Here is a 26,726-nt window from a genome sequence, read left to right on the forward strand (position 1 = left end):
TTACTTGGGAAAGCCATTTGGAAAAAAAGAATTGGCCACTGATGCCTTATGCCATCCTTGCCCTAACTCTGATAACTTCACTGTGTCTCTTTCACCACTTCCCTGTGTGGGTGAGGTTCGTAGCTTTCACGCTGGAAAACAGCACAAGAAGAGTCAGCACCTTCTCACTGGCTGCAGGTACCCAGCAGTCTTGTCACTTCATCGTATCATTTCATGTGCCACATCTAAAGCTCTTGTGTTACCTGGAGTGTCTGGCTAGTGACAATGTCCTGTATGAGATGGGTTCTTGACCGTGACATCGTACAACCACAGGGAGGTCCACGACTACTTTTCCCTTCTACTTCTACTTGCAATGCATTCAACTGCAAATCTTTGCCACCTGCACCCAACCTTTAGTCAGCTCTCATGCATCTCTGCCAATCAAACTCATCTGTCTTGCCAATTCCCCAGAATAAACAATCAATGTAACTTTGGATTCAAAGTTTGTAAATTGCCTTCATTGCTGATCTGAATAGCAATTATGCAGCCGGTAAGAGCTGGCAGACCTACATTCAAAGTTTTCAGAACGGCTTCTTCCCCTCTGCTGTCAGATTTCTGAATTGTCCGTGAACCCATGATAACTACTTCTTTTACACTATTTTATTATAACTTATAGTCCTGTTTTATTTCTTTCACTACATTGCTCCACAATGCAACAAATTTGGCAACATACTGCATGTCAGATAATTACCTGATCCTGATATGCTGTGACTGCTTTTTCGAACCTCCAAAATGAACCTCTTTGTTCTAATTGTGTTATCTCTTGTAAAAGTTGTGTTTAATTGATGTTTAATTTATGTTTTTCTTGTGAATGCTGTGCCTCTAATCCTATGTGCCAGTGATGCTGTTGCAAGTGTTTTATTACATTAGCCAAGATTCAGCAGAACAAAAGCCCAGCCAACCTGGATGTACTTGCTGACTGGAGATGCAGGGCGAACTTTCAGGTGTTCGGGAGTAAGCAGTCTGCATTTATTTCTCAGTTTCTCCTGTTCAGCCTCAATCTGAAAGGAATCAAACCACAATGATTACATTGGCTTCTCATTAAGCACAAGGTTTTACATCTCAGCACAGACTTTGCAGAGTTTCTGTCCACACATTTACCATATTTGAGTTTAGAGCACCTGTGAACATGTTGTGCTTGCACATGTTCACTTGGCAGGGATGCTGTGGTAAGAATCCTGTTCCTTGCCCAGGAGAGGCTAAGGAAATGTCAGTTGTAACTCAGCTATTGCCCAAGCTGGGAGTGCCAGGTGGACCAGGATTTAGACCAAATGGACCCAGAAAGTGGGAAAATATGGCAATGTAACCACTCCTGCAAGGGAGCATGGGAATATCTGGAGGCCATTCAGCCCCTTGTCACTTCCGTCAATAAATGAGATCATAACCGTTTTGCAACTCAAGTCTAGTCACGTCATAAAGTTCCAGAGAGGTTCAACATGTAACCAGACCCTTCAGCCCACTGAGTCTGTGCTGACCATCAACCACCTGTTTACACTAATCCTGCATAACATCTTTATGGGGGGCGGGGAATGGAGCACCCAGAAGAAACCACCGCTATGGGGAGAATGTGCAAACTCCACTCAATGTCAAGACTAAATCCAGGTCTCTGGCACCGTGAGGCAGTGGTTCTATTTGCTGGACCACTCAGCTGCATGTTGTGCTTAGGAAACACCCAACAATGACAATTATGGAATGTTTGATAAACGTAGCCTCAAGTCTAAAGAGTTTTAGGTTTCCAGCTGTGTGAAGGAATGGTTCTCAACATTATTTCATGTAGTAAATTCACAGGATTCTTTCCTTTTAAGCCACCAGCCCAGAATCCCTTTGATGAACCATTTCAGCCAGTTCTGGGGGCAGGGGCGAGCGGTCTTCGTGGTAGCCAGTGTTTGTCTGTGACTTATGGAATTGGTGGTACAGGTCCGGTCCTTGTCCCTCTTGCAGCCCCTTCCAGACACCAGAGAGTTTTGTTCAGTTTCTCCCAATCCCAACGCTGAACTTTCTAAAACCATGGCCCAACCAGGGATGTGTCTCTTCAGTCTAATACAGATGGTGAATGGGATCATTCTAAAACTGTGCATGAAACATGCAGCAGCGTCTGACAACCCCGAGTTCAAAACAGCAAGCTACTTCCACACTGACACAAAGTGCTGGAGGAACTCAGCAGTTTAGGCAGCAGCCATAGAGGGAAGTAGAGAGTTGATGCTTTGTGCTGAGACGCTCCATCAGAGTTGCCTGGATCCCTGGATGCTGATTGTTGTGGTAGTTAGTGGGTTAATGCCACTCACACATGGGAGGGGTTCACATATTGTACAAAGGGCGTTATCAATAAAGTTCAGTTGAATGGCCTGCATGCTGCCATGCTGGTGTGGGTTTGCACTCTCTCTCATAACAAACACAACATGGTGTCAGAAGTCATTGATTGTCGATGAAATCATGCTGCAGACCAAGCAGGAGGTCCAATAAGCAAGAATTTACAGTAAGATTGTTCTTGTTTGCATATATCTACAAAACAAATCCAAAGTTTTATTAACCTACACTGCCTATGCTAGTTGCTAACTGCATGTGCATGAGCTGAGACCTGGCCAGGGTTGCTAGGCAACGCCTTTGCACTGACAATAGGTGCAGGAGTAGGCCATTCGGCCCTTCGAGCCAGCACTGCCATTCACTGTGATCATGGCTGATCATCCACAATCAGTACCCCGTTCCTGCCTTCTCCCATATCCCTTGACTCCACTATCTTTAGGAGCTCTATCTAACTCTTTCTTGAAAGCATCCTGAGAATTGGCCTCCACTGCCTTCTGAGGCAGAGCATTCCACAGATCCACAACTCTCTGTGTGAAAAAGTTTTTCCTCAACTCCGTTCTAAATGGCTTACCCCTTATTCTTAAACTGTGGCCTCTGGTTCTGGACTCCCCCAACATCGGGAACATGTTTCCTGCCTCTAGCATGTCCAATCCCTTAATAATCTTATATGTTTCAATCAGATCCCTTCTCATCCTTCTAAAATCCAGTGTATACAAGCCCGTCGCTCCAATCTTTCAACATATGACAGTCCCGCCATCCTGGGAATTAACCTCATGAACCTACGCTGCACTCCCTCAATAACTAGAATGTCCTTCCTCAAATTTTTTGACCGAAACTGCACACAATAATCCAGATGTAGTCTCACCAGGGCTCTGTACAACTGCAGAAGGACCTCTTTGCTCCTATACTCAACTCCTCTTGTTATGAAGGCCAACATGCCATTAGCTTTCTTCACTGCCTGCTGTACCTGCATGCTTACTTTCAGTGAAACTGCACCCGGAAGAGGATACATTGTAACAATCTGTGAACCACTAGCCTGGGGAAGTGCACAGGGACACAGACATGGCAAAGAAGTCAGTCAAGCTCTCAAGGAGAGAGAAAAGTATTTTTGTAGTCCAAATAAATAAACTAATAAATAAGCAAACAGGAAAGTAGAGCAAATATCTGCAGCACCTACATCTACTTACCTAATGAAGACCCCCCCACCCAGAGAGAGTCCTCTGTAAACTAGGGGACTTTGAGAAATGGCTCAGATGTTTTGAGGGATTTAAGGTTGCAAGCAATCTCACTCAGGCTTCAGAAGAGCATCAAGTAGGCACACTGATATACTGCATGGATGACGAAGGAGATGACATCATGGGTGGATTAGAACTGACAGATGCTCAGAAACAGAATTACAAAACAGTGCAGGACAAATTCAAAGAATATTTCACAGGAAAATGAAATGTGATATATGAGAGGAAACAAGGTGCAGTCAGAAAGACTACAGAAAGAGGTGACAGTAAAGCTCAGCTCAAACAAAACAGAGAAGCGAAACAAAGAGCAAGTAAAATGTCCATTGCAGGAGATGCAGCAAGTTTCCATTCCATGTCAAAGTGCTCTGTCCAGCAAACGAAGGGAAATGCCACCAATTCCATTATAAAATTGAATGTCACTCGAAAACAGTTATTTGTGAGGTCAAAGACCATGATTCAGAGGAAGACAAAGTTTTCTTTGGGGCTCTACGTTCAAATAGACAAGACTGGTGTACTATGGTTCATTTGCAAAATGAGGCAGTGACGTTCAAAATGGTCACTTGGGCAGATGTCACAGCCATCCCGAATGTCTGTTTACAAAACTGGTGAAGAAAGCAGGTAATACTGTACGTTAAACTCAACCAAGAAAGTGCTCATGGGGCGAGGGAAACGTAAACTCTGTGAAAGGAATGTTTACTTCTTCCATCCGTAAAAATGAGAAACCATTCAAAGAGAATGTCTATGTTGTTCAGAATCTCTTCTCAGCACTACTGGGACGACATGCCATCGAAAAGCTGAACCTCATTGCAAGGTTGGATTTGCTAAACAATGTTCAGTAGTATAAGTACCTGGAGTTGTTCACAAGCCTGGGGACACTGAAAGAAGAGTATCTTGTCCAACTGAGGCCAGGAGTGATGCCCTACTCTCTGACCACAGTGAGGTGTATATCAGTCCCATTAATGAACAAAGTGAAAGCTGAACTTGAGAGAATGGAGGTGCTTGACATTGTAACTAGAGTGAACAGACCTACTACTGGTATGCAGGCATTGTTCCTCTTCCCAAGCCAGATGGTACAGTGAGGATCTGTGTCAGTCTAACAAAATTGAATAATTCAGTGAGGTGGGAGTATTTTATCCTGCCCTCTGTTGAGCATACATTGGGTATGCTGGGTGGTACAAAGATCTTCACAAAACTAGATGTAAACTCAAGGTTCTGGCAGATCTGTTTAACTCCTGAATCACAACAGCTCACAACCTTTATCACACCATATGGACGTTATACCATCATCAAAAGACTCCCTTTTCACATCACATCAGCCCCTGAACTCTTTCAGATGAGGATGAACCACATTTTGGAGGGACTGGAAGGAATGGTCTGCCACATGGATGACGCACTCATCTTTGGAGGGAGGCTCAAGTGAGGAACATGACGAAAGAGAGGAAGCTACTTTGGAGAAACTGAAGCAGGCTGGAATCACACGAAGCAAAAAGAAATGTGAATTTGCAAAGTTGGAGGTGAAGTTCTTAGGCCACCTACTGTCCTCAGAGGGAGTGCAACCAGATTCAGGCAAACTGGCAGGAATTCAGAACAATGAACAGCCTACAAATGTATCAGAGATCTGCACTTTCCTTGGCATGGTAAACCAGCTAGGAAAGTTCATTCCAGATTTGACAGGGAAAACAAAGCCACTTCATGACCTCCTCTCTCAGAGAAATGTTGGGACCTGGGACACACCACAGAAATTATTCTCATCACTTAAAGCAGAGCTTATCTCCCCACCAACAGTGGTGCTCTTTGATTTGAACAAAACAACCAAGGTCTCAGCAGATGCCTCTTCCTTTGTCCAGGGAAAGTGCTCATGTAACACTGCAGTGGTATATGGAAATCGGTGGCACATGCCACAAGAGCACTGACTCCGACTGAACAGCGTTATGCCTAAATCGAAAAGGAGACATTGGCTCTTGTGAGGGATTGCAGACACTTCAGCTACTCCTTGACTGGCACTAAATTCCTACTTGAAACTGACTACAAGCCACTTGTCAGCCTCCTCAGCTCAAAACACTTGTATGACTCGCCTCCACATCTGCAAAGATTCAGTTTGAGGCTTATGTGATACTGTCACGACATTGAACATGTTCCCGGCAAATCTTTCACAACACCAGACACTCTGTCGAGGATGTCATGCAAAAGTGATTGGAAAGACGCTGATTCTGCCCTCATGGAAGATACTGAAATCTCCTTAGCTCAGGTATGTGAAAGTTTTCCTGCATCACAGAGTAAACTGCATGAAATCTGCGCTGAGTTGAAAAACAACCAAATCTGCAGCAAGGTCATGGAATACTGTGAGCATGGATGGCCAGCTGTTCCAAAAGGAGCTCATGAGCTCCGACCTTACTGGCTTGAAAGGGACGTACTTATCATTCTCAACGGTTTCCTGCTAAAGGACTCCAGACTTATCAGTCCTGCTTCTATGCATGCCAAAATTATCAGCCAAATCCACCAAAGAGAGCAAGGTAATCTGTATGGTAGTCTGGTCTGAGCACATAGCTGGGACATTATGTAAAGCAATGTGCAGAAAACTGCACAAAAATCATTCTGAACCTCTCTGTCCCTCAGAATTCCCCGACTTTCCATGGCAAGTTGCAGACACAGACATTTCTGAGCTGAAAAGAGACAAAATCCACACTGTGGATACTACTCACGGAATGCTGAGGTGTCCAAGCTGTCCTCTCCATCCTCAGCAGCAGTTATACAGCATCTGAAAGCTGTATTCGCTCACCATGGAATACCAGAGACACTTGTGTCAGACAACACAGTCCACAGTTCAGCTGCTCAGAATTCAAAGCCTTCGCTAGGGACTATGAGTTCAAACACCAGACAGCAATCCACAGTACCCACGGGCAAATGGAGAAGTGGAAAAAACAGGACAAACTGTTAAAGAGTCTCCTACTGAAGGCAAAAGACCCCTGCAAAGCAATCCTAGCTTATTGCTCCACACCTCTTGCGAATGGTTACAGTCCATCAGAGCTGTCAATGGGCCGGAAACTGAGAACAAGCCTGCCCATTCTTCCTTCTTTTCTCCAACCTCACCTATTGGACTTAGAGAAACATGGTGTGAGAAAACGAGGAGCATGCGTGATCTCACACACAGAGCAAAATCTTTTTCACTGCTCAGGATTGGTGAAGCTGTTTGGGTTTCAGACCAATTCACCAAAGGAACAATAGTCCGAAAACGTACACCACAATTGTTTGTGATCAGAACATCACAAGGTGAAATCAGGTGGAACAGGTGTGCGCTTGTGGGCCTTCAAAGTCCACGGAAGGTAGAGACAGAGATAGAGGGGCCTGATCCTTGTGATGAGAACCACATACCTGGGGTGGAGACATCTGTTCAAGAATCTCCAACCCCTCTCCTCCAACACTTGCAGGAGCCTATACCAGATCGGGTCATTTACCTGTCCCACCACAGAGATGTACTCCATAACAGTTTAGGGCAAGTGACTAAAGAGACAGAATCACCCTCTCACTTTGCCAGAGTGTCCAGGTAGTCTACCCTAATGTCTATTAGACTTAGTGTTTTTTTTTAAAAAGAGTTCTAATGTTGAAAACGTTTCATAAAATGAGATGTTCTTAAAAAAAGGAATTGGTGAAAAAGGAGGGATTAAAGCGAGAGAAAGACTGTTGAAAACAAAGAGTTAACAGTTAAATTGTTGATAATTCTTTTTTGTGTTTATATAAGGAGCATAGGTTATGTACTCTGGGTAAAGTGAACTGAATCATTCAATTTCAGTAACTATAATTTCAATGCAGTTCTATACACAAGAAGTACATGCCTGGTTTTTCTTTATTCCATAAGGTGAGCTACTGTGGTAGTTAATGGGTTAATCCTATGCCACTCAGTCAGCCGCTCCCACATGGGAGGGGTTCACATATTCTACAAGCAGCGTTATCAATAAAGTTCAGTGGAACAGCCTGCACCCTTCCTCATAACGAACACGACAGTGATTAGGCAGGAGTGTAAGAACAGTATTGAAACCCCTGCAGTTGCAGGGAAAACTGTGCGGCATTGGGGAAGCGAAGGGGAGAAGGGATCAGTTCTGAAGCAGGGACTTGTCTGACCTTCTGAGTTCCTCCAGCATTGTGTTGCTACAGATCTCCAGCACCTGCAGAATAACTTGTGTCTCAGTAAACCATTCCCATAGTTTGGGGAGGGCCCAATTAGTTGGCTTTAGTTTACTTTATTGTATCTCATTTCCCTTTCTGGTGATCCGAAGAGGGATTACCTGATTGCGCTGGGTCACCAGAAATCCCCATCTGTTGGCCCATTTCTTGGCTGCCTCTGTCTCCGATTTGAGTAAGTTTGTCCTGAAACAAATGGTATGTTATTTCAAGTAGGTAATGTGTGAACTTCTAACCTTCTGTTTTGCAGCTAAGTGGCAAGTTTACCTTCCTTTCTGCTGTGGCTTCTGGAGCCCTCTCTTGCCGATTTTGGTCTTCTGCTCTTACCGCCAGACTTCCCTTCAAACAGACCAGAAACAGAGTTCCCTCATCCTCACCTTTCACTGTGCCAACCTCCACAGCAGCACAATCTCCCAAATCACTTCGCCCACACCAACACAATTTCCCCCATCACTTACCCTGCATCAACACAATCTCCGTCATCACTTCCCCCACGTCAACACAATCTCCCCCATCACTTCTCCCGCGTCAACACAACCTCCCCCATCACCTCCACTGCGTCAGCGCAATCTCCCCCATCACTTCTCCCGCGTCAACACAATCTCCCCATCACTTCCCCCACGTCAACACAATCTCCGTCATAACTTCCCCCGTGTCAGCACAATCTCCCCCATCACTTCCCCCGTGTCAACACAATCTCCCCATCACTTCCCCCGCGTCAACACAATCTCCCCATCACTTCCCACGCGTCAACACAATCTCCGTCATCACTTCCCCCACATCAACACAATCTCCCCCATCACTTCACCCGCGTCAACACAATCTCCGTCATCACTTCCCCCACATCAACACAATCTCCCCCATCACTTCACCCGCGTCAACACAATCTCCGTCATCACTTCCCCCGCGTCAACACAATCTCCCCATCACTTCCCCCGAGTCAACACAATCTACGTCATCACTTCCCCCGCGTCTACACAATCTCCGTCATCACTTCCCCTGTGTCAACACAATCTCCGTCATCAGTTCCCCCACGTCAATACAATCTCCCCCATCACTACCCCCGGGTCAACACAATCTCCCCAACACTTCCCCCGTGTCAACGCAATCTCCGTCATCACTTCCCCGCGTCAACATAATCTCTGTCATAACTTCCCCGCCGCAATAATATGTCATCACTTCCCCGCGTCAATAAAATCTCCGTCATCACTTCCCCCGCGTCAAAGCAATCTCCCCCATCACTTCCCACGCGTCAAAACAATCTCCCCATCATTTCCCCCGCGTCAACACAATCTCCGTCATCACTTCCCCCGCGTCAACACAACCTCCGTCATCACTTCCCTCGCGTCAACACAATCTCCCCATCACTTCACCCGCGTCAACACAATCTCCGTCATCACTTCCCCGCGACAACACAATCACCGTCATCATTTCCCCGCGTCAACAAAATCTCCCCATCACTTCCACCGCGTCAACACAATCTCCCCCATCACCTCCCCCACGTCAACACAATCTCCCCCATCACTTCCCCCACATCAACATAATCTCCCCATCACCTCCCCCACGTCAACACAATCTCCCCCATCACTTCCCCCGCGTCAACACAATCTCCTCCATCACTTCTCCCGCGTCAACACAATCTCCCCATCACTTCCCGCACGTCAACACAATCTCCCCCATCACTTCCCCCGCGTCAACACAATCTCCCCCATCACTTCCCCTGACTGAACACAATCTCCCCCATCACTTCCCCCGCGTCAACACAATCTCCCCCATCACTTCCCCTGACTGAACACAATCTCCCCCATCACTTCACCCGCGTCAACACAATCTCCGTCATCAGTTCACCCGCGTCAACACAATCTCCCCCATCACTTACGCTTAGTCAACACAATCTCCCCCATCACCTCCCCCACGTCAACACAATCTCCCCCATCACTTCCCCCACATCAACATAATCTCCCCCATCACCTCCCCCACGTCAACACAATCTCCCCCATCACTTCCCCCGCGTCAACACAATCTCCTCCATCACTTCCCCCGCGTCAACACAATCTCCCCATCACTTCCCGCACGTCAACACAATCTCCCCCATCACTTCCCCCACGTCAACACAATCTCCCCCATCACTTCCCCTGACTGAACACAATCTCCCCCATCACTTCACCCGCGTCAACACAATCTCCGTCATCAGTTCACCCGCGTCAACACAATCTCCCCCATCACTTCCCCCGCGTCAACACAATCTCCTCCATCACTTCCCCCGCGTCAACACAATCTCCCCATCACTTCCCGCACGTCAACACAATCTCCCCCATCACTTCCCCCGCGTCAACACAATCTCCCCCATCACTTCCCCTGACTGAACACAATCTCCCCCATCACTTCACCCGCGTCAACACAATCTCCGTCATCAGTTCACCCGCGTCAACACAATCTCCCCCATCATTTCCGCTTAGTCAACACAATCTCCCCCATCACTTCCCCCGCGTCAACACAATCTCCCCCATCACTTCCCCTGACTGAACACAATCTCCCCCATCACTTCACCCGCATCAACACAATCTCCGTCATCACTTCACCTGCGTCAACACAATCTCCCCCATCACTTCCGCTTAGTCAACAGAATCCCCCCATCACTTCCCCCACGTCAACACAATCTCCCCCATCACTTCCCCCGCGTCAACACAATCTCCCCCATCACTTCCCCCGCGTCAACACAATCTCCCCCATCACTTCCCCTGACTGAACACAATCTCCCACATCGCTTCCCCCGCGTCAACGCAATTTCTCCCATCACTTCCCCCGCGTCAACGTAATTTCCCCCATCACTTCCCCCGAGTCAACACAATCTCTCCCATCACTTCCCGGCGTCAACACAATCTCCCCCATCACTTCCCCCGCGTCAACACAATCTCCCACATCACTTCCCGGCGTCAACACAATCTCCCCCATCACTTCCCCCACGTCAACACAATCTCTCCCGTCACTTCCCCCGGGTCAACAAAATCTCCGTCATCACTTAACCAGCGTCAACACAATCTCCCCCATCACTACCCCCGCGTCAACATAATCTCCCCATCACTTACCCCGCGTCAACAGAATCTCCCCATCACTTCCCCCGACATCAATACAATCTCCCCCATCACTTCCCCCACGTCAGCACAATCTCCCCCATCACTTTCCCCGTGTCAACACAATCTCCGTCATCACTTCCCCCGCGTCAACACAATGTCCCCCATCATTTCCCCCGTGTCAACACAATCTCCCCCATCACTTCCCCTGCGTCAACACAATCTCCCGCATCACTTCCGCCGCGTCAACACAATCTCCTTCATCACTTCCCCCGCATCAACACAATCTCCCCCATCACTTCACCCGCGTCAACACAATCTCCGTCATCACTTCCCCAGCATCAACGCAATCTCCGTCATCACTTCCCCCACGTCAACACAATCTCCCCCATCACTTCCCCCGCGTCAACACAATCTCCCCATCACTTCCCGCACGTCAACACAATCTCCCCCATCACTTCCCCCGCGTCAACACAATCTCCCCCATCACTTCCCCTGACTGAACACAATCTCCCCCATCACTTCCCCCGCGTCAACACAATCTCCCCCATCACTTCACCCGCGTCAACACAATCTCCGTCATCACTTCACCCGCGTCAACACAATCTCCCCCATCACTTCCTCTGAGTCAACACAATTTCCCCTATCACTTCCCCCGCGTCAACACAATCTCCCCCATCACTTCCCCGCGTCAACACAATCTCCCCATCACTTCCCGCACGTCAACACAAACTCCCCCATCACTTCCCCCGCGTCAACACAATCTCCCCCATCACTTCCCCTGACTGAACACAATCTCCCCCATCGCATCCCCCGCGTCAACGCAATCTCCCCCATCACTTCCCCTGCATCAACACAATCTCCGTCATCACTACCCCCGCATCAACACAATCCCCCATCACTTACCCCGCGTCAACAGAATTTCCCCATCACTTCCCCCAAATCAACACAATCTCCCCCATCACTTCCCCCGCGTCAACACAATCTCTCCCATCATTTCCCCCGCGTCAACACAATCTCCGTCATCACTTACCCGGCGTCAACACAATCTCCCCCATCACTAACCCCGCGTCAACACAATCTCCCCATCACTTCCCGCACGTCAACACAAACTCCCCCATCACTTCCCCCGCGTCAACACAATCTCCCCCATCACTTCCCCTGACTGAACACAATCTCCCCCATCGCATCCCCCGCGTCAACGCAATCTCCCCCATCACTTCCCCTGCATCAACACAATCTCCGTCATCACTACCCCCGCATCAACACAATCCCCCATCACTTACCCCGCGTCAACAGAATTTCCCCATCACTTCCCCCAAATCAACACAATCTCCCCCATCACTTCCCCCGCGTCAACACAATCTCTCCCATCATTTCCCCCGCGTCAACACAATCTCCGTCTTCACTTGCCCGGCGTCAACACAATCTCCCCCATCACTAACCCCGCGTCAACACAATCTCCCCATCACTTACCCCGCGTCAACAGAATATCCCCATCACTTCCCCGCGTCAACACAATTTCCCCCATCACTTACCCCGGGTCAACACACTCTCCGTCATCATTTCCCCGCGTCAACAAAATCTCCCCCATCACATCCCCCGCGTCAACACAATCTCCGTCATCACTTCGCCCGCATGAACACAATCTTCCCCATCACTTCCCCCGCGTCAAAGCAATCTCCCCCATCAGTTCCCCCGCGTCAACACAATCTCCCCCATCACTTCACCCGCGTCAACACAATCTCCCCCATCACTTCCCCCGCGTCACCACAATCTCCCCATCACTTCCACCGCGTCAACACAATCTCTCCCATCACTTCCCCCGCGTCAACACAATCTCCGTCATCACTTACCCCGCGTCAACACAATCTCCGCCATCACTACCCCCGCGTCAACACAATCCCCCATCACTTACCCCGCGTCAACAGAATCTCCCCATCACTTCCCCCAAATCAACACAATCTCCCCCATCACTTCCCCCGCGTCAACACAATCTCTCCCATCATTTCCCCCGCGTCAACACAATCTCCGTCATCACTTACCCGGCGTCAACACAATCTCCCCCATCACTAACCCCGCGTCAACACAATCTCCCCATCACTTCCCGCACGTCAACACAAACTCCCCCATCACTTCCCCCGCGTCAACACAATCTCCCCCATCACTTCCCCTGACTGAACACAATCTCCCCCATCGCATCCCCCGCGTCAACGCAATCTCCCCCATCACTTCCCCTGCATCAACACAATCTCCGTCATCACTACCCCCGCATCAACACAATCCCCCATCACTTACCCCGCGTCAACAGAATTTCCCCATCACTTCCCCCAAATCAACACAATCTCCCCCATCACTTCCCCCGCGTCAACACAATCTCTCCCATCATTTCCCCCGCGTCAACACAATCTCCGTCTTCACTTGCCCGGCGTCAACACAATCTCCCCCATCACTAACCCCGCGTCAACACAATCTCCCCATCACTTACCCCGCGTCAACAGAATATCCCCATCACTTCCCCGCGTCAACACAATTTCCCCCATCACTTACCCCGGGTCAACACACTCTCCGTCATCATTTCCCCGCGTCAACAAAATCTCCCCCATCACATCCCCCGCGTCAACACAATCTCCGTCATCACTTCGCCCGCATGAACACAATCTTCCCCATCACTTCCCCCGCGTCAAAGCAATCTCCCCCATCAGTTCCCCCGCGTCAACACAATCTCCCCCATCACTTCACCCGCGTCAACACAATCTCCCCCATCACTTCCCCCGCGTCACCACAATCTCCCCATCACTTCCACCGCGTCAACACAATCTCTCCCATCACTTCCCCCGCGTCAACACAATCTCCGTCATCACTTACCCCGCGTCAACACAATCTCCGCCATCACTACCCCCGCGTCAACACAATCCCCCATCACTTACCCCGCGTCAACAGAATCTCCCCATCACTTCCCCCAAATCAACACAATCTCCCCCATCACTTCCCCCGCGTCAACACAATCTCTCCCATCATTTCCCCCGCGTCAACACAATCTCCGTCATCACTTACCCGGCGTCAACACAATCTCCCCCATCACTAACCCCGCGTCAACACAATCTCCCCATCACTTACCCAGCGTCAACAGAATCTCCCCATCACTTCCCCGTGTCAACACAATTTCCCCCATCACTTACCCCGGGTCAACACAATCTCCGTCATCACTTCCCCGCAACAACACAATCACCGTCATCATTTCCCCGCGTCAACAAAATCTCCCCCATCACATCCCCCGCGTCAACACAATCTCCGTCATCGCTTCGCCCGCATGAACACAATCTCTCCCATCACTTCCCCGCGTCAAAGCAATCTCCCCCATCAGTTCCCCCGCGTCAACACAATCTCCCCCATCATTTCCCCCGCGTCAACACAATCTCCGTCATCACTTCCACCGCGTCAACACAATCTCCCCCATCACTTCGCCCGCGTCAACACAATCTCCCCCATCACTTCCCCCGCGTCACAATCTCCCCATCACTTCCACCGCGTCAACACAATCTCCCCCATCACCTCCCCGACGTCAACACAATCTCCCCCATCACTTCCCCCACATCAACATAATCTCCCCCATCACCTCCCCCACATCAACACAATCTCCCCCATCACTTCCCCCACGTCAACACAATCTCCCCCATCGCTTCGCCCGCGTCAACACAATCTCCCCCATCACTAACCCCGCGTCAACACAATCTCGCCCATCACTTCCCCCACGTCAACACAATCTCTCCGATCACTTCCGCCGTGTCAACAAAATCTCCGTCATCACTTAACCAGCGTCAACACAATCTCCCACATCACTTCCCCTGCATCAGCACAATGTCCCCCATCACTTCCCACGCGTCAACACAATCTCCCCCATCACTTCCCCCGCATCAACACAATCTCCCGCATCACTTCCACCGTGTCAACGCAATCTCCATCATCACTTCCCCCGCGTCAACACAATCTCCCCCATCACTTCCCCCGCGTCAACACAATCTCCCCCATCACGTCCCCCACGTTAACACAATCTCCCATAACTTCCACCCACATCAACACAATCTCCCCCATCACTTCCCCGCGTCAACACAATCTCTGTCATCACTTCCCCCGCGTCAACACAATCCCCGCCATCACTTCCCCCGCGTCAAAACAATCTCCGTCATCACTTCACCCGCGTCAACACAATCTCCCCCATCACTTTCGCTTAGTCAACACAATCTCCCCCATCACTTCCCCCGCATCAACACAATCTCCGTTATAGCTTCCCCCGCGTCAACGCAATCTCCCCCATCACTACCCCCGTGTCAACGCAATCTCCCCCATCACTTCCCCTGAGTCAACACAATCTCCCTCATCACTTCCCCCACGTCAACACAATCTTCCCCATCACTTCCCCCACATCAACACAAACACCCCCATCACTTCCCCCACGTCAACACAAACTCTGTCATCAATTCCCCCACATCAACGCAATCTCCTCCATCACTTCCCCTGCGTCCACACAATCTTTCCCATCACTTCCCGACGTCAACACAATCTCATCACTTCTCCCGCGTCAACACAATCTACCCCATCACTTACCCCGCGTCAACACAAACTCCGTCATCACTTCTCCCGCGTCAACACAATCTCCCCCATAACTTCCGCTTCGTCAACACAATCTCCCCCATCACTTCCCCCGTGTCAACGCAATCTCCCCCATCACTTCCCCCGAGTCAACGCAATCTCCGTCATCACTTACCCCACATCAACACAATCTCCGTCATCACTTCCCCCGCGTGAACAAAATCTCAGTCATCACTTCCCCCGCGTGAACACAATCTCCCCCATCACTTCCCCCATGTCAACACAATCTCCCCCATCACTTCCCCCACATCAACACAATCCCCCCCATCAGTTCCCCCATGTCAACACAATCTCCGTCATCAATTGCCCCACATAACGCAATCTCCCCCATCACTTCCCCCGCATCCACACAATCTCCCCCATCATTTCCCCACGTCAACACAATCTCCCTATCACTTCGCAGGCATCAACACAATTTCCCCCATCACTACCCCGCTTCTACACAATCTCCGCCATCACTTCCCCCGCCTCAACTCAATCTCCCCCATCACTTCCCTCGCGTCAACACAATCTCCGTCAACACTTCCCCTGCGTCAACACAATATCCGTCATCATTCCCCCGCGTCAACACAATCTCCCCCATCAGTTCCCCCACGTCAACACAATCTCCGTCATCAATTGCCCCATATCAACGCAATCTCCCCCATCACTTCCCCCACATCCACACAATCTCCCCCATCATTTCCCCACGTCAACACAATCTCCCTATCACTTCGCAGGCATCAACACAATCTCCCCCATCACTACCCCGCTTCTACACAATCTCCGCCATCACTTCCCCCGCCTCAACTCAATCTCCCCCATCACTTCCCTCGCGTCAACACAATCTCCGTCAACACTTCCCCTGCGTCAACACAATATCCGTCATCATTCCCCCGCGTCAACACAATCTCCCCCATCAGTTCCCCCACGTCAACACAATCTCCGTCATCAATTGCCCCATATCAACGCAATCTCCCCCATCACTTCCCCCACATCCACACATCTCCCCCATCACTTCCCCACGTTAACACAATCTCCCCATCACTTCCCAGGCGTCAACACAATCTCCCCCATCACTTACCCCGCGTCAACACAATCTCCGTCATCACTTCCCCCGCATCAACACAATCTCTGTCATTACTTCCCCCGCGTGAACACAATCCCCGCCATCACTTCCCCCGTGTCAACACAATCTCTGTCATCGCTTCCCCGCCTCAACGCAATCTCCCCCATCACTTCCCCCACGTCAACACAATCTCTGTTATCACTTCCCCCGAGTGAACACAATCTCACCCATCACTTCCCCCGCGTCAACACAATCTCCGTCATCACTTCACCCGCGTCAACACAATCTCCCCCATCACTTCCGCTTCGTCAACACAATCTCTCCCATCACTTCCCCCGTGTCAACGCAATCTCCCCTATCACTTCCCCCGAGTCAACGCAATCTCCGTCATCACTTACACCACATCAACACAATCTCCGTCATCACTTACCCCGCGTGAACAAAATATCAGTCATCACTTCCCCCACGTGAACACAATCTCCCCATCACTTCCCCCACGTCAACACAATCTCCGTCAACACTTCCCCCACGTCAACACAATATCCGCCATCACTTCCCCCGCGTCAACACAATCTCCCCCATCACTTCCCCCGCGTCAACACAATCTCCCCATCACTTCCCCCACGTCAACACAATCTCCCCCATCACTTCCCCCACATCAACACAATGTCCCCCATCAGTTCCCCCGCGTCAACACAATCTCCGTCATCACTTCCCCCACATCAACACAATCTCCGTCATCACTTCCACTGCGTGAACAAAATCTCTGTCATCACTTCCCCCGCGTGAACACAATCTCCCCCATCACTTCCCCCACATCAACACAAACTCCCCCATCACTTCCCCCGCGTCAACACAATCTCCGTCATCACTTCCCCCACATCAACACAATCTCCCCCATCAGTTCCCCCGCGTCAACACAATCTCCGTCATCAATTGCCCCACATCAACGCAATCTCCCCCATCACTTCCCCCACGTCCACACAATCTCCCCCATCACTTCCCCACGTCAACACAATCTCCGTCATCACTTCCCCCGCGTCGACTCAATCTCCCCATTACTTCTCCTGCGTCAACACAATATCCCCCATCACTTCCCCTGCGTCAACACAATCTCCGTCATCACTTCCCCCGTGTCAACACAATATCCCCCATCACTTCCCCCGCGTCAACACAATCTCCATCAACACTTCCCCCGCGTCAACACAATATCCGTCATCACTTCCCCCGCGTCAACACTATCTCCCCCATCACTTCCCCCGCGTCAACACAATCTCCCCATCACTTCCCCCACGTCAACACAATCTCCGTCATCACTTCCACTGCGTGAACAAAATCTCTGTCATCACTTCCCCCGCGTGAACACAATCTCCCCCATCAATTCCCCCACGTCAACACAATCTCCCCCATCACTTCCCCCACATCAACACAATGTCCCCCGTCAGTTCCCCCGCGTCAACACAATCTCCGTCATCACTTGCTCCACATCAACGCAATCTCCCCCATCACTTCCCCTGCATCCACACAATCTCCCCCATCATTTCCCCACGTCAACACAATCTCCCCATCACTTCGCAGGCGTCAACACAATCTCCCCCATCACTTACCTCATGTCTACACAATCTCCGTCAACACTTCCCCCGCGTCAACAAAATATCCGTCATCACTTCCCCCGTGTCAACACAATCTCCCCCATCACTTCCCCGCGTCAACACAATTTCCCCCATCACTTCCCTCGCGTCAACACAATCTCCCCCATCACTTCCCCCGCGTCAACACAATCTCCGTCATCAATTCCCCCACATCAATGCAATCTCCCCATCACTTCCCCCACATCAACCAAATCTCCCCCATCAATTCCCCCGCGTCAACACAATCTCCGTCATCAATTGCCCCACATCAACGCAATCTCCCCCATCACTTCCCCCGCATCCACACAATCTGTCCCATCACTTCCCCACATCAACACAATCTCCGTCATCACTTCCCCCGCGTGAACAAAATCTCTCAGTCATCACTTGCCCCGCGTGAACACAATCTCCCCCATCACTTCCCCACGTCAACACAAACTCCCCCATCACTTCCCCCGCGTCAACACAATCTCCGTCATCACTTCCCCCACATCAACACAATCTCCCCCATCAGTTCCCCCGTGTCAACACAATCTCCGTCATCAATTGCCCCACATCAACGCAATCTCCCCCATCACTTCCCCCGCATCCACACAATCTCCCCCATCACTTCCCCACGTCAACACAATCTCACCATCACTTCCCAGGCGTCAACACAATCTCCCCCATCACTTACCCCGCGTCAACACAATCTCCGTCATCACTTCCCCTGCGTCGACTCAATCTCCCCATCACTTCTCCTGCGTCAACACAATATCCCCCATCACTTCCCCCACGTCAACACAATCTCCCCCATCACTTCCCCCACATCAACACAATGTCCCCCATCAGTTCCCCCGCGTCAACACAATCTCCGTCATCACTTCCCCCACATCAACACAATCTCCGTCATCACTTCCACTGCGTGAACAAAATCTCTGTCATCACTTCCCCCGCGTGAACACAATCTCCCCCATCACTTCCCCCACATCAACACAAACTCCCCCATCACTTCCCCCGCGTCAACACAATCTCCGTCATCACTTCCCCCACATCAACACAATCTCCCCCATCAGTTCCCCCGCGTCAACACAATCTCCGTCATCAATTGCCCCACATCAACGCAATCTCCCCCATCACTTCCCCCACGTCCACACAATCTCCCCATCACTTCCCCACGTCAACACAATCTCCGTCATCACTTCCCCCGCGTCGACTCAATCTCCCCATTACTTCTCCTGCGTCAACACAATATCCCCCATCACTTCCCCTGCGTCAACACAATCTCCGTCATCACTTCCCCCGTGTCAACACAATATCCCCCATCACTTCCCCCGCGTCAACACAATCTCCATCAACACTTCCCCCGCGTCAACACAATATCCGTCATCACTTCCCCCGCGTCAACACTATCTCCCCCATCACTTCCCCCGCGTCAACACAATCTCCCCATCACTTCCCCCACGTCAACACAATCTCCGTCATCACTTCCACTGCGTGAACAAAATCTCTGTCATCACTTCCCCCGCGTGAACACAATCTCCCCCATCAATTCCCCCACGTCAACACAATCTCCCCCATCACTTCCCCCACATCAACACAATGTCCCCCGTCAGTTCCCCCGCGTCAACACAATCTCCGTCATCACTTGCTCCACATCAACGCAATCTCCCCCATCACTTCCCCTGCATCCACACAATCTCCCCCATCATTTCCCCACGTCAACACAATCTCCCCATCACTTAGCAGGCGTCAACACAATCTCCCCCATCACTTACCTCATGTCTACACAATCTCCGTCAACACTTCCCCCGCGTCAACACAATATCCGTCATCACTTCCCCCGTGTCAACACAATCTCCCCCATCACTTCCCCCGCGTCAACACAATTTCCCCATCACTTCCCTCGCGTCAACACAATCTCCCCCATCACTTCCCCCGCGTCAACACAATCTCCGTCATCAATTCCCCCACATCAATGCAATCTCCCCATCACTTCCCCCACATCAACCAAATCTCCCCCATCAATTCCCCCGCGTCAACACAATCTCCGTCATCAATTGCCCCACATCAACGCAATCTCCCCCATCACTTCCCCCGCATCCACACAATCTGTCCCATCACTTCCCCACATCAACACAATCTCCGTCATCACTTCCCCCGCGTGAACAAAATCTCAGTCATCACTTGCCCCGCGTGAACACAATCTCCCCCATCACTTCCCCACGTCAACACAAACTCCCCCATCACTTCCCCCGCGTCAACACAATCTCCGCCATCACTTCCCCCACATCAACACAATCTCCCCCATCAGTTCCCCCGTGTCAACACAATCTCCGTCATCAATTGCCCCACATCAACGCAATCTCCCCCATCACTTCCCCCGCATCCACACAATCTCCCCCATCACTTCCCCACGTCAACACAATCTCACCATCACTTCCCAGGCGTCAACACAATCTCCCCCATCACTTACCCCGCGTCAACACAATCTCCGTCATCACTTCCCCTGCGTCGACTCAATCTCCCCATCACTTCTCCTGCGTCAACACAATATCCCCCATCACTTCCCCCGCGTCAACACAATCTCCGTCATCACTTCCCCCGCGTCAACACAATATCCCCATCACTTCCCCCGTGTCAACACAATCTCCGTCAACACTTCCCCTGCGTCAACACAGTATCCGTCATCACTTCCCCCACATCAACACAATGTCCCCCATCAGTTCCCCTGCGTCAACACAATCTCCGTCATCACTTCCCCCACATCAACACAATCTCCGTCATCACTTCCACTGCGTGAACAAAATCTCTGTCATCACTTCCCCCGCGTGAACACAATCTCCCCCATCAATTCCCCCACGTCAACACAATCTCCCCCATCACTTCCCCCACATCAACACAATGTCCCCCATCAGTTCCCCCGCGTCAACACAATCTCCGTCATCACTTGCCCACATCAACGCAATCTCCCCCATCACTTCCCCCGCATCCACACAATCTCCCTCATCATTTCCCCACGTCAACACAATCTCCCCATCACTTCGCAGGCGTCAACACAATCTGCCCCATCACTTACCCCATGTCTACACAATCTCCGTCATCACTTCCCCCGCGTCAACTCGATCTCCCTCATCACTTCCCCTGCGTCAACACAATATCCCCCATCACTTCCCCCGCGTCAACAGAATCTCCGTCATCACTTCCCCCACATCAACACAATCTCCGTCATCACTTCCACTGCGTGAACAAAATCTCTGTCATCACTTCCCCCGCGTGAACACAATCTCCCCCATCAATTCCCCCACGTCAACACAATCTCCCCCATCACTTCCCCCACATCAACACAATCTCCCCCATCACTTCCCCCACATCAACACAATGTCCCCCATCAGTTCCCCCGCGTCAACACAATCTCCGTCATCACTTGCCCCACATCAACGCAATCTCCCTCATCACTTCCCCCGCATCCACACAATCTCCCTCATCATTTCCCCACGTCAACACAATCTCCCCATCACTTCGCAGGCGTCAACACAATCTGCCCCATCACTTACCCCATGTCTACACAATCTCCGTCATCACTTCCCCCGCGTCAACTCGATCTCCCTCATCACTTCCCCTGCGTCAACACAATATCCCCCATCACTTCCCCCGCGTCAATACAATCTCCGTCATCAATTCCCCCACATCAATGCAATTCCCCCATCACTTCCCCCACATCAACCAAATCTCCCCCATCAGTTCCCCCGTGTCAACACAATCTCCGTCATCAATTGCCCCACATCAACGCAATCTCCCCCATCACTTCCCCCGCATCCACACAATCTCCCCCATCACTTCCCCACGTCAACACAATCTCCCCATCACTTCCTAGGCGTCAACACAATCTCCCCCATCACTTACCCCGCGTCAACACAATCTCCGTCATCACTTCCCCCGCGTCAACACAATATCCCCCATCACTTCCCCGCGTCAACACAATCTCCGTCAACACTCCCCCCGCGTCAACACAATGTCCCCCATCAGTTCCCCCGCGTTAACACAATCTCCGTCATCACTTCCCCCACATCAACACAATCTCCGTCATCACTTCCACTGCGTGAACAAAATCTCTGTCATCACTTCCCCCGCGTGAACACAATCTCCCTCATCAATTCACCCACGTCAACACAATCTCCCCCATCACTTCCCCCACATCAACACAATGTCCCCCATCAGTTCCCCCGCGTCAACACAATCTCCGTCATCACTTGCCCCACATCAACGCAATCTCCCTCATCACTTCCCCCGCATCCACACAATCTCCCTCATCATTTCCCCACGTCAACACAATCTCCCCATCACTTCGCAGGCGTCAACACAATCTGCCCCATCACTTACCCCATGTCTACACAATCTCCGTCATCACTTCCCCCGCGTCAACTCGATCTCCCTCATCACTTCCCCTGCGTCAACACAATATCCCCCATCACTTCCCCCGCGTCAATACAATCTCCGTCATCAATTCCCCCACATCAATGCAATTCCCCCATCACTTCCCCCACATCAACCAAATCTCCCCCATCAGTTCCCCCGTGTCAACACAATCTCCGTCATCAATTGCCCCACATCAACGCAATCTCCCCCATCACTTCCCCCGCATCCACACAATCTCCCCCATCACTTCCCCACGTCAACACAATCTCCCCATCACTTCCTAGGCGTCAACACAATCTCCCCCATCACTTACCCCGCGTCAACACAATCTCCGTCATCACTTCCCCCGCGTCAACACAATATCCCCCATCACTTCCCCGCGTCAACACAATCTCCGTCAACACTCCCCCCGCGTCAACACAATGTCCCCCATCAGTTCCCCCGCGTTAACACAATCTCCGTCATCACTTCCCCCACATCAACACAATCTCCGTCATCACTTCCACTGCGTGAACAAAATCTCTGTCATCACTTCCCCCGCGTGAACACAATCTCCCTCATCAATTCACCCACGTCAACACAATCTCCCCCATCACTTCCCCCACATCAACACAATGTCCCCCACCAGTTCCCCCGCGTCAACACAATCTCCGTCATCACTTCGCACGCGTCAACACAATCTCCCCCATCACCTACCCCATGTCTACACAATCTCCGTTATCACTTCCCCCGAGTCAACTTGATCTCCCCCATCACTTCCCCACGTCAACACAATCTCCGTCAACACTTCCCCCGTGTCAACACAAACTCCCCCATCACTTCCCCCGCGTCAACACAATCTCCGTCATCACTTCCCCCACATCAACACAATCTCCCCCATCAGTTCCCCCGCGTCAACACAATCTCCGTCATCAATTGCCCCACATCAAAGCAATCTCCCCCATCACTTCCCCCGCATCCACACAATCTCCCCCATCACTTCCCCACATCAACACAATCTCCCCATCACTTCCCAGGCGTCAACACAATCTCCCCCATCACTTACCCCGCGTCAACACAATCTTCGTCATCAATTGCCCCACATCAATGCAATCTCCCCCATCACTTCCCCCGCATCCACACAATCTCCCCATCACTTCCCCACGTCAACACAATCTCCGTCATCACTTACCCTGCGTCAACACAATCTCTGTCATCACTTCCCCCGCGTCAACTCAATCTCCCCATCACTTCCCCCGGGTCAACACAATCTCCGTCATCACTTCCCCCGCGTCAACGCAATCTCCCCCATCACTTCCCCCGCGTCAACACAATCTCCCCATCACTTCCCCCGCGTCAACACAATCTCCCATAACCTCCCCCCACATCAACACAATCTCCCCCATCACTTCCCCCGCGTCAACACAAACTCCGTCATCACTTCCCAGGCGTCAACACAATCTCCCCCATCACTTACCCCGCGTCAACACAATCTCCGTCATCACTTCCCCCGCATCAACACAATCTGTCATTACTTCCCCCGCGTCAACACAATCCCCGCCATCACTTCCCCTGCGTGAACACAATCCCCGCCATCACTTCCCCCGTGTCAACACAATCTCTGTCATCGCTTCCCTGCGTCAACGCAATCTTCCCCATCACTTCCCCCGCGTCAACACAATCTCCCCCATCACTTCGCCCACGTCAACACAATCTCTGTTATCACTTCCCCCGAGTGAACACAATCTCACCCATCACTTCCCCCGCGTCAACACAATCTCCGTCATCACTTCAGCCGCGTCAACACAATCTCCCCCATCACTTCCGCTTCGTCAACACAATCTCCCCCATCACTTCCCCCGTGTCAACGCAATCTCCCCCATCACTTCCCCCGAGTCAACGCAATCTCCGTCATCACTTACCCCACATCAACACAATCTCCGTCATCACTTCCCCCGCGTGAACAAAATCTCAGTCATCACTTCCCCCGCGTGAACACAATCTCCCCATCACTTCCCCCACATCAACACAATCTCCCCCATCAGTTCCCCCACGTCAACACAATCTCCGTCATCAATTGCCCCACATCAATGCAATCTCCCCCATCACTTCCCCCGCATCCACACAATCTCCCCCATCATTTCCCCACGTCAACACAATCTCCCTATCACTTCGCAGGCGTCAACACAATCTCCCCCATCACTTACCCCGCGTCAACTCAATCTCCCACATCACTTCCCCTGCGTCAACACAATATCCCCCATCACTTCCCCCGCGTCAACACAATCTCCGTCAACGCTTCCCCCGCGTCAACACAATATCCGTCATCACTTCCCCCGCGTCAACACAATCTTCCCCATCACTTCCGCCGCGTCAACACAATCTCCCCATCACTTCCCCCACGTCAGCGCAATCTCCCCATCTCTTCTGCCGTGTCAACGCAATCTCCCCCATCACTTCCCCCGCGTCAACGCAATCTCCCCCATCACTTCCCCGCCGCAACACAATCTCTGTCATCACTTCCCCCGCGTCAACACAATCTCCGTCATCACTCCTCCACATCAACACAATCTCATTCATCACTACCAATTTTCCCTCTAATTTCTAATGACAAGTGTGCGTAAAAATCCTATGCTGTGCAATTTTTTGCTGAGTGACAACAATGTGTGCCACTGAATATTCCTTCAATAAAAACAGTATACATAAGCCTGTTCTAAAATCTGCGGGCAAATCATCTTATCTCCACATTTTCAACACCGTCTACATCAGAAACCGGAAAAGGAAATGCGATTGTGTATGATCGTGAAATATACTCAACGTGCCAACAAGGCAGAGGGTAAGAACCTTCTGTGCACAGTTTAAATTGCTTTGTGTGCCAGTAGCAAAAGATGTGTTTGCGCACATGCCTTAGATGGAACATTGATCACTTCCTTTACATCAGCTCATTGTCCTTCGTCACTTCCTTCACCTGTATCCCACCTATTTTTGCCTTCCCCAGGGACCACTCTCTGGTCCAGTCAGCCCACCCCACTCACTGACAACCCCGCTCCTCGACCCGAGGCACTTTCTCCGGCAACTGCAGGAGGTACAGCATTTGTTCTTCAGCCTCTCCATCCTGAGACAACACAGCCGTTTCAGGCACAACTAAGACTCACCTGCATCTCCTCCACCCTTACTGACAGCATTCGCTGCCCTGATGTGGCATCCTCTACATCAAATACAGACTGGGCAACCGATTCACAGAGCACCAACCCTCTGTCCCCAGTTGCCTGCCATTTAATGGTTTTTTGTTGTCCCATGTACCAAGGCGCAGAAAAAAGCTTGTCTTGCATTCTGTTCATTACACAGTGCACTGAGCTAGGATAACGTTGAACCGTAACAATGCAGAATAATGTGGATAGAGAAACTCTATCTCTATAGAGAAAGTGCAGTACGGGTAAACAATAAAATGTAAGGTCACAACCAGGTAGATTGTGAGGTTAAGAGTCTATCACTTTCTATTCAAGAATGGGACAGAAGCTTCCCTTGAGTGTGGTGGGTGTTATTTCAGGCTTATGTATCTTCTGCCCGATGGGAGAGTCTTTAGGTATCATTTTAATTCCCCCTTCCCATTCTGAAACTTACCTACCCATACTGGACCCAACGCTGACCTGCCCAAATTGGCTCCCTCCATTGCCAGAGCGATGCCTAACATAAACATCACCTCATGTTCCACCTGGGAAACTGCAACCCAGCGGTATGAACATTAACTTTTCCAGTTTCAAGCCACTCTTACTCTTGTGTTTCCCGCCCTCTTTTACCTTCTAATGCACTCTGGTCCTTCCCTTTCCCATACAGCCCTCTTAAACCTGCCCATCACCCAGTTTCACCCCTTCACCTCCTGGTTCCAATAACCGACCACCCACGCACTCCACCCGCGGTACTCCCTCAATTCAGGGACGCTCCATGCGACACCAGCACCCAGCCCCATGATACACTCAATCCGGCCACACTCCTCTGTCCTCACCCCGGCCAAGTCCCGGCTACCCCTTCCTCCCCGCGCCTTGGCCACCCTCTCACTCTCCGGCCATCCACCGGCCACCCTCTCACCCTCCGGCCACCCTCTCACACTCCAGCCATCCTCCGGCCACCCTATCACCCTCCAGCCATCCTCTCACTCTCCGGCCATTCTCCGGCCACCCTCTCA

General features: G+C 51.0%; 1 protein-coding gene across 2 annotated transcripts in view; it reads right to left on the minus strand.

Annotated features, from left to right (window-relative positions):
• Positions 1–26,726, minus strand: part of LOC134336961 (ciliary microtubule inner protein 1-like) — a 159,614-nt gene that overhangs the window by 4,631 nt on the left and 128,257 nt on the right. For both annotated transcript variants that reach the window (XM_063031692.1, XM_063031702.1), the window contains 2 exons: positions 7,862–7,943; positions 942–1,040 (listed from right to left, as the gene is read on the minus strand). In XM_063031692.1, coding sequence (XP_062887762.1) covers positions 942–1,040; positions 7,862–7,943 — 181 coding nt within the window. The remainder of the gene's footprint in view (positions 1–941; positions 1,041–7,861; positions 7,944–26,726) is intronic.

Source organism: Mobula hypostoma, chromosome 2 (assembly GCF_963921235.1).
Source record: "Mobula hypostoma chromosome 2, sMobHyp1.1, whole genome shotgun sequence".
NCBI classification, from domain to species: Eukaryota; Metazoa; Chordata; class Chondrichthyes; order Myliobatiformes; family Myliobatidae; genus Mobula; species Mobula hypostoma.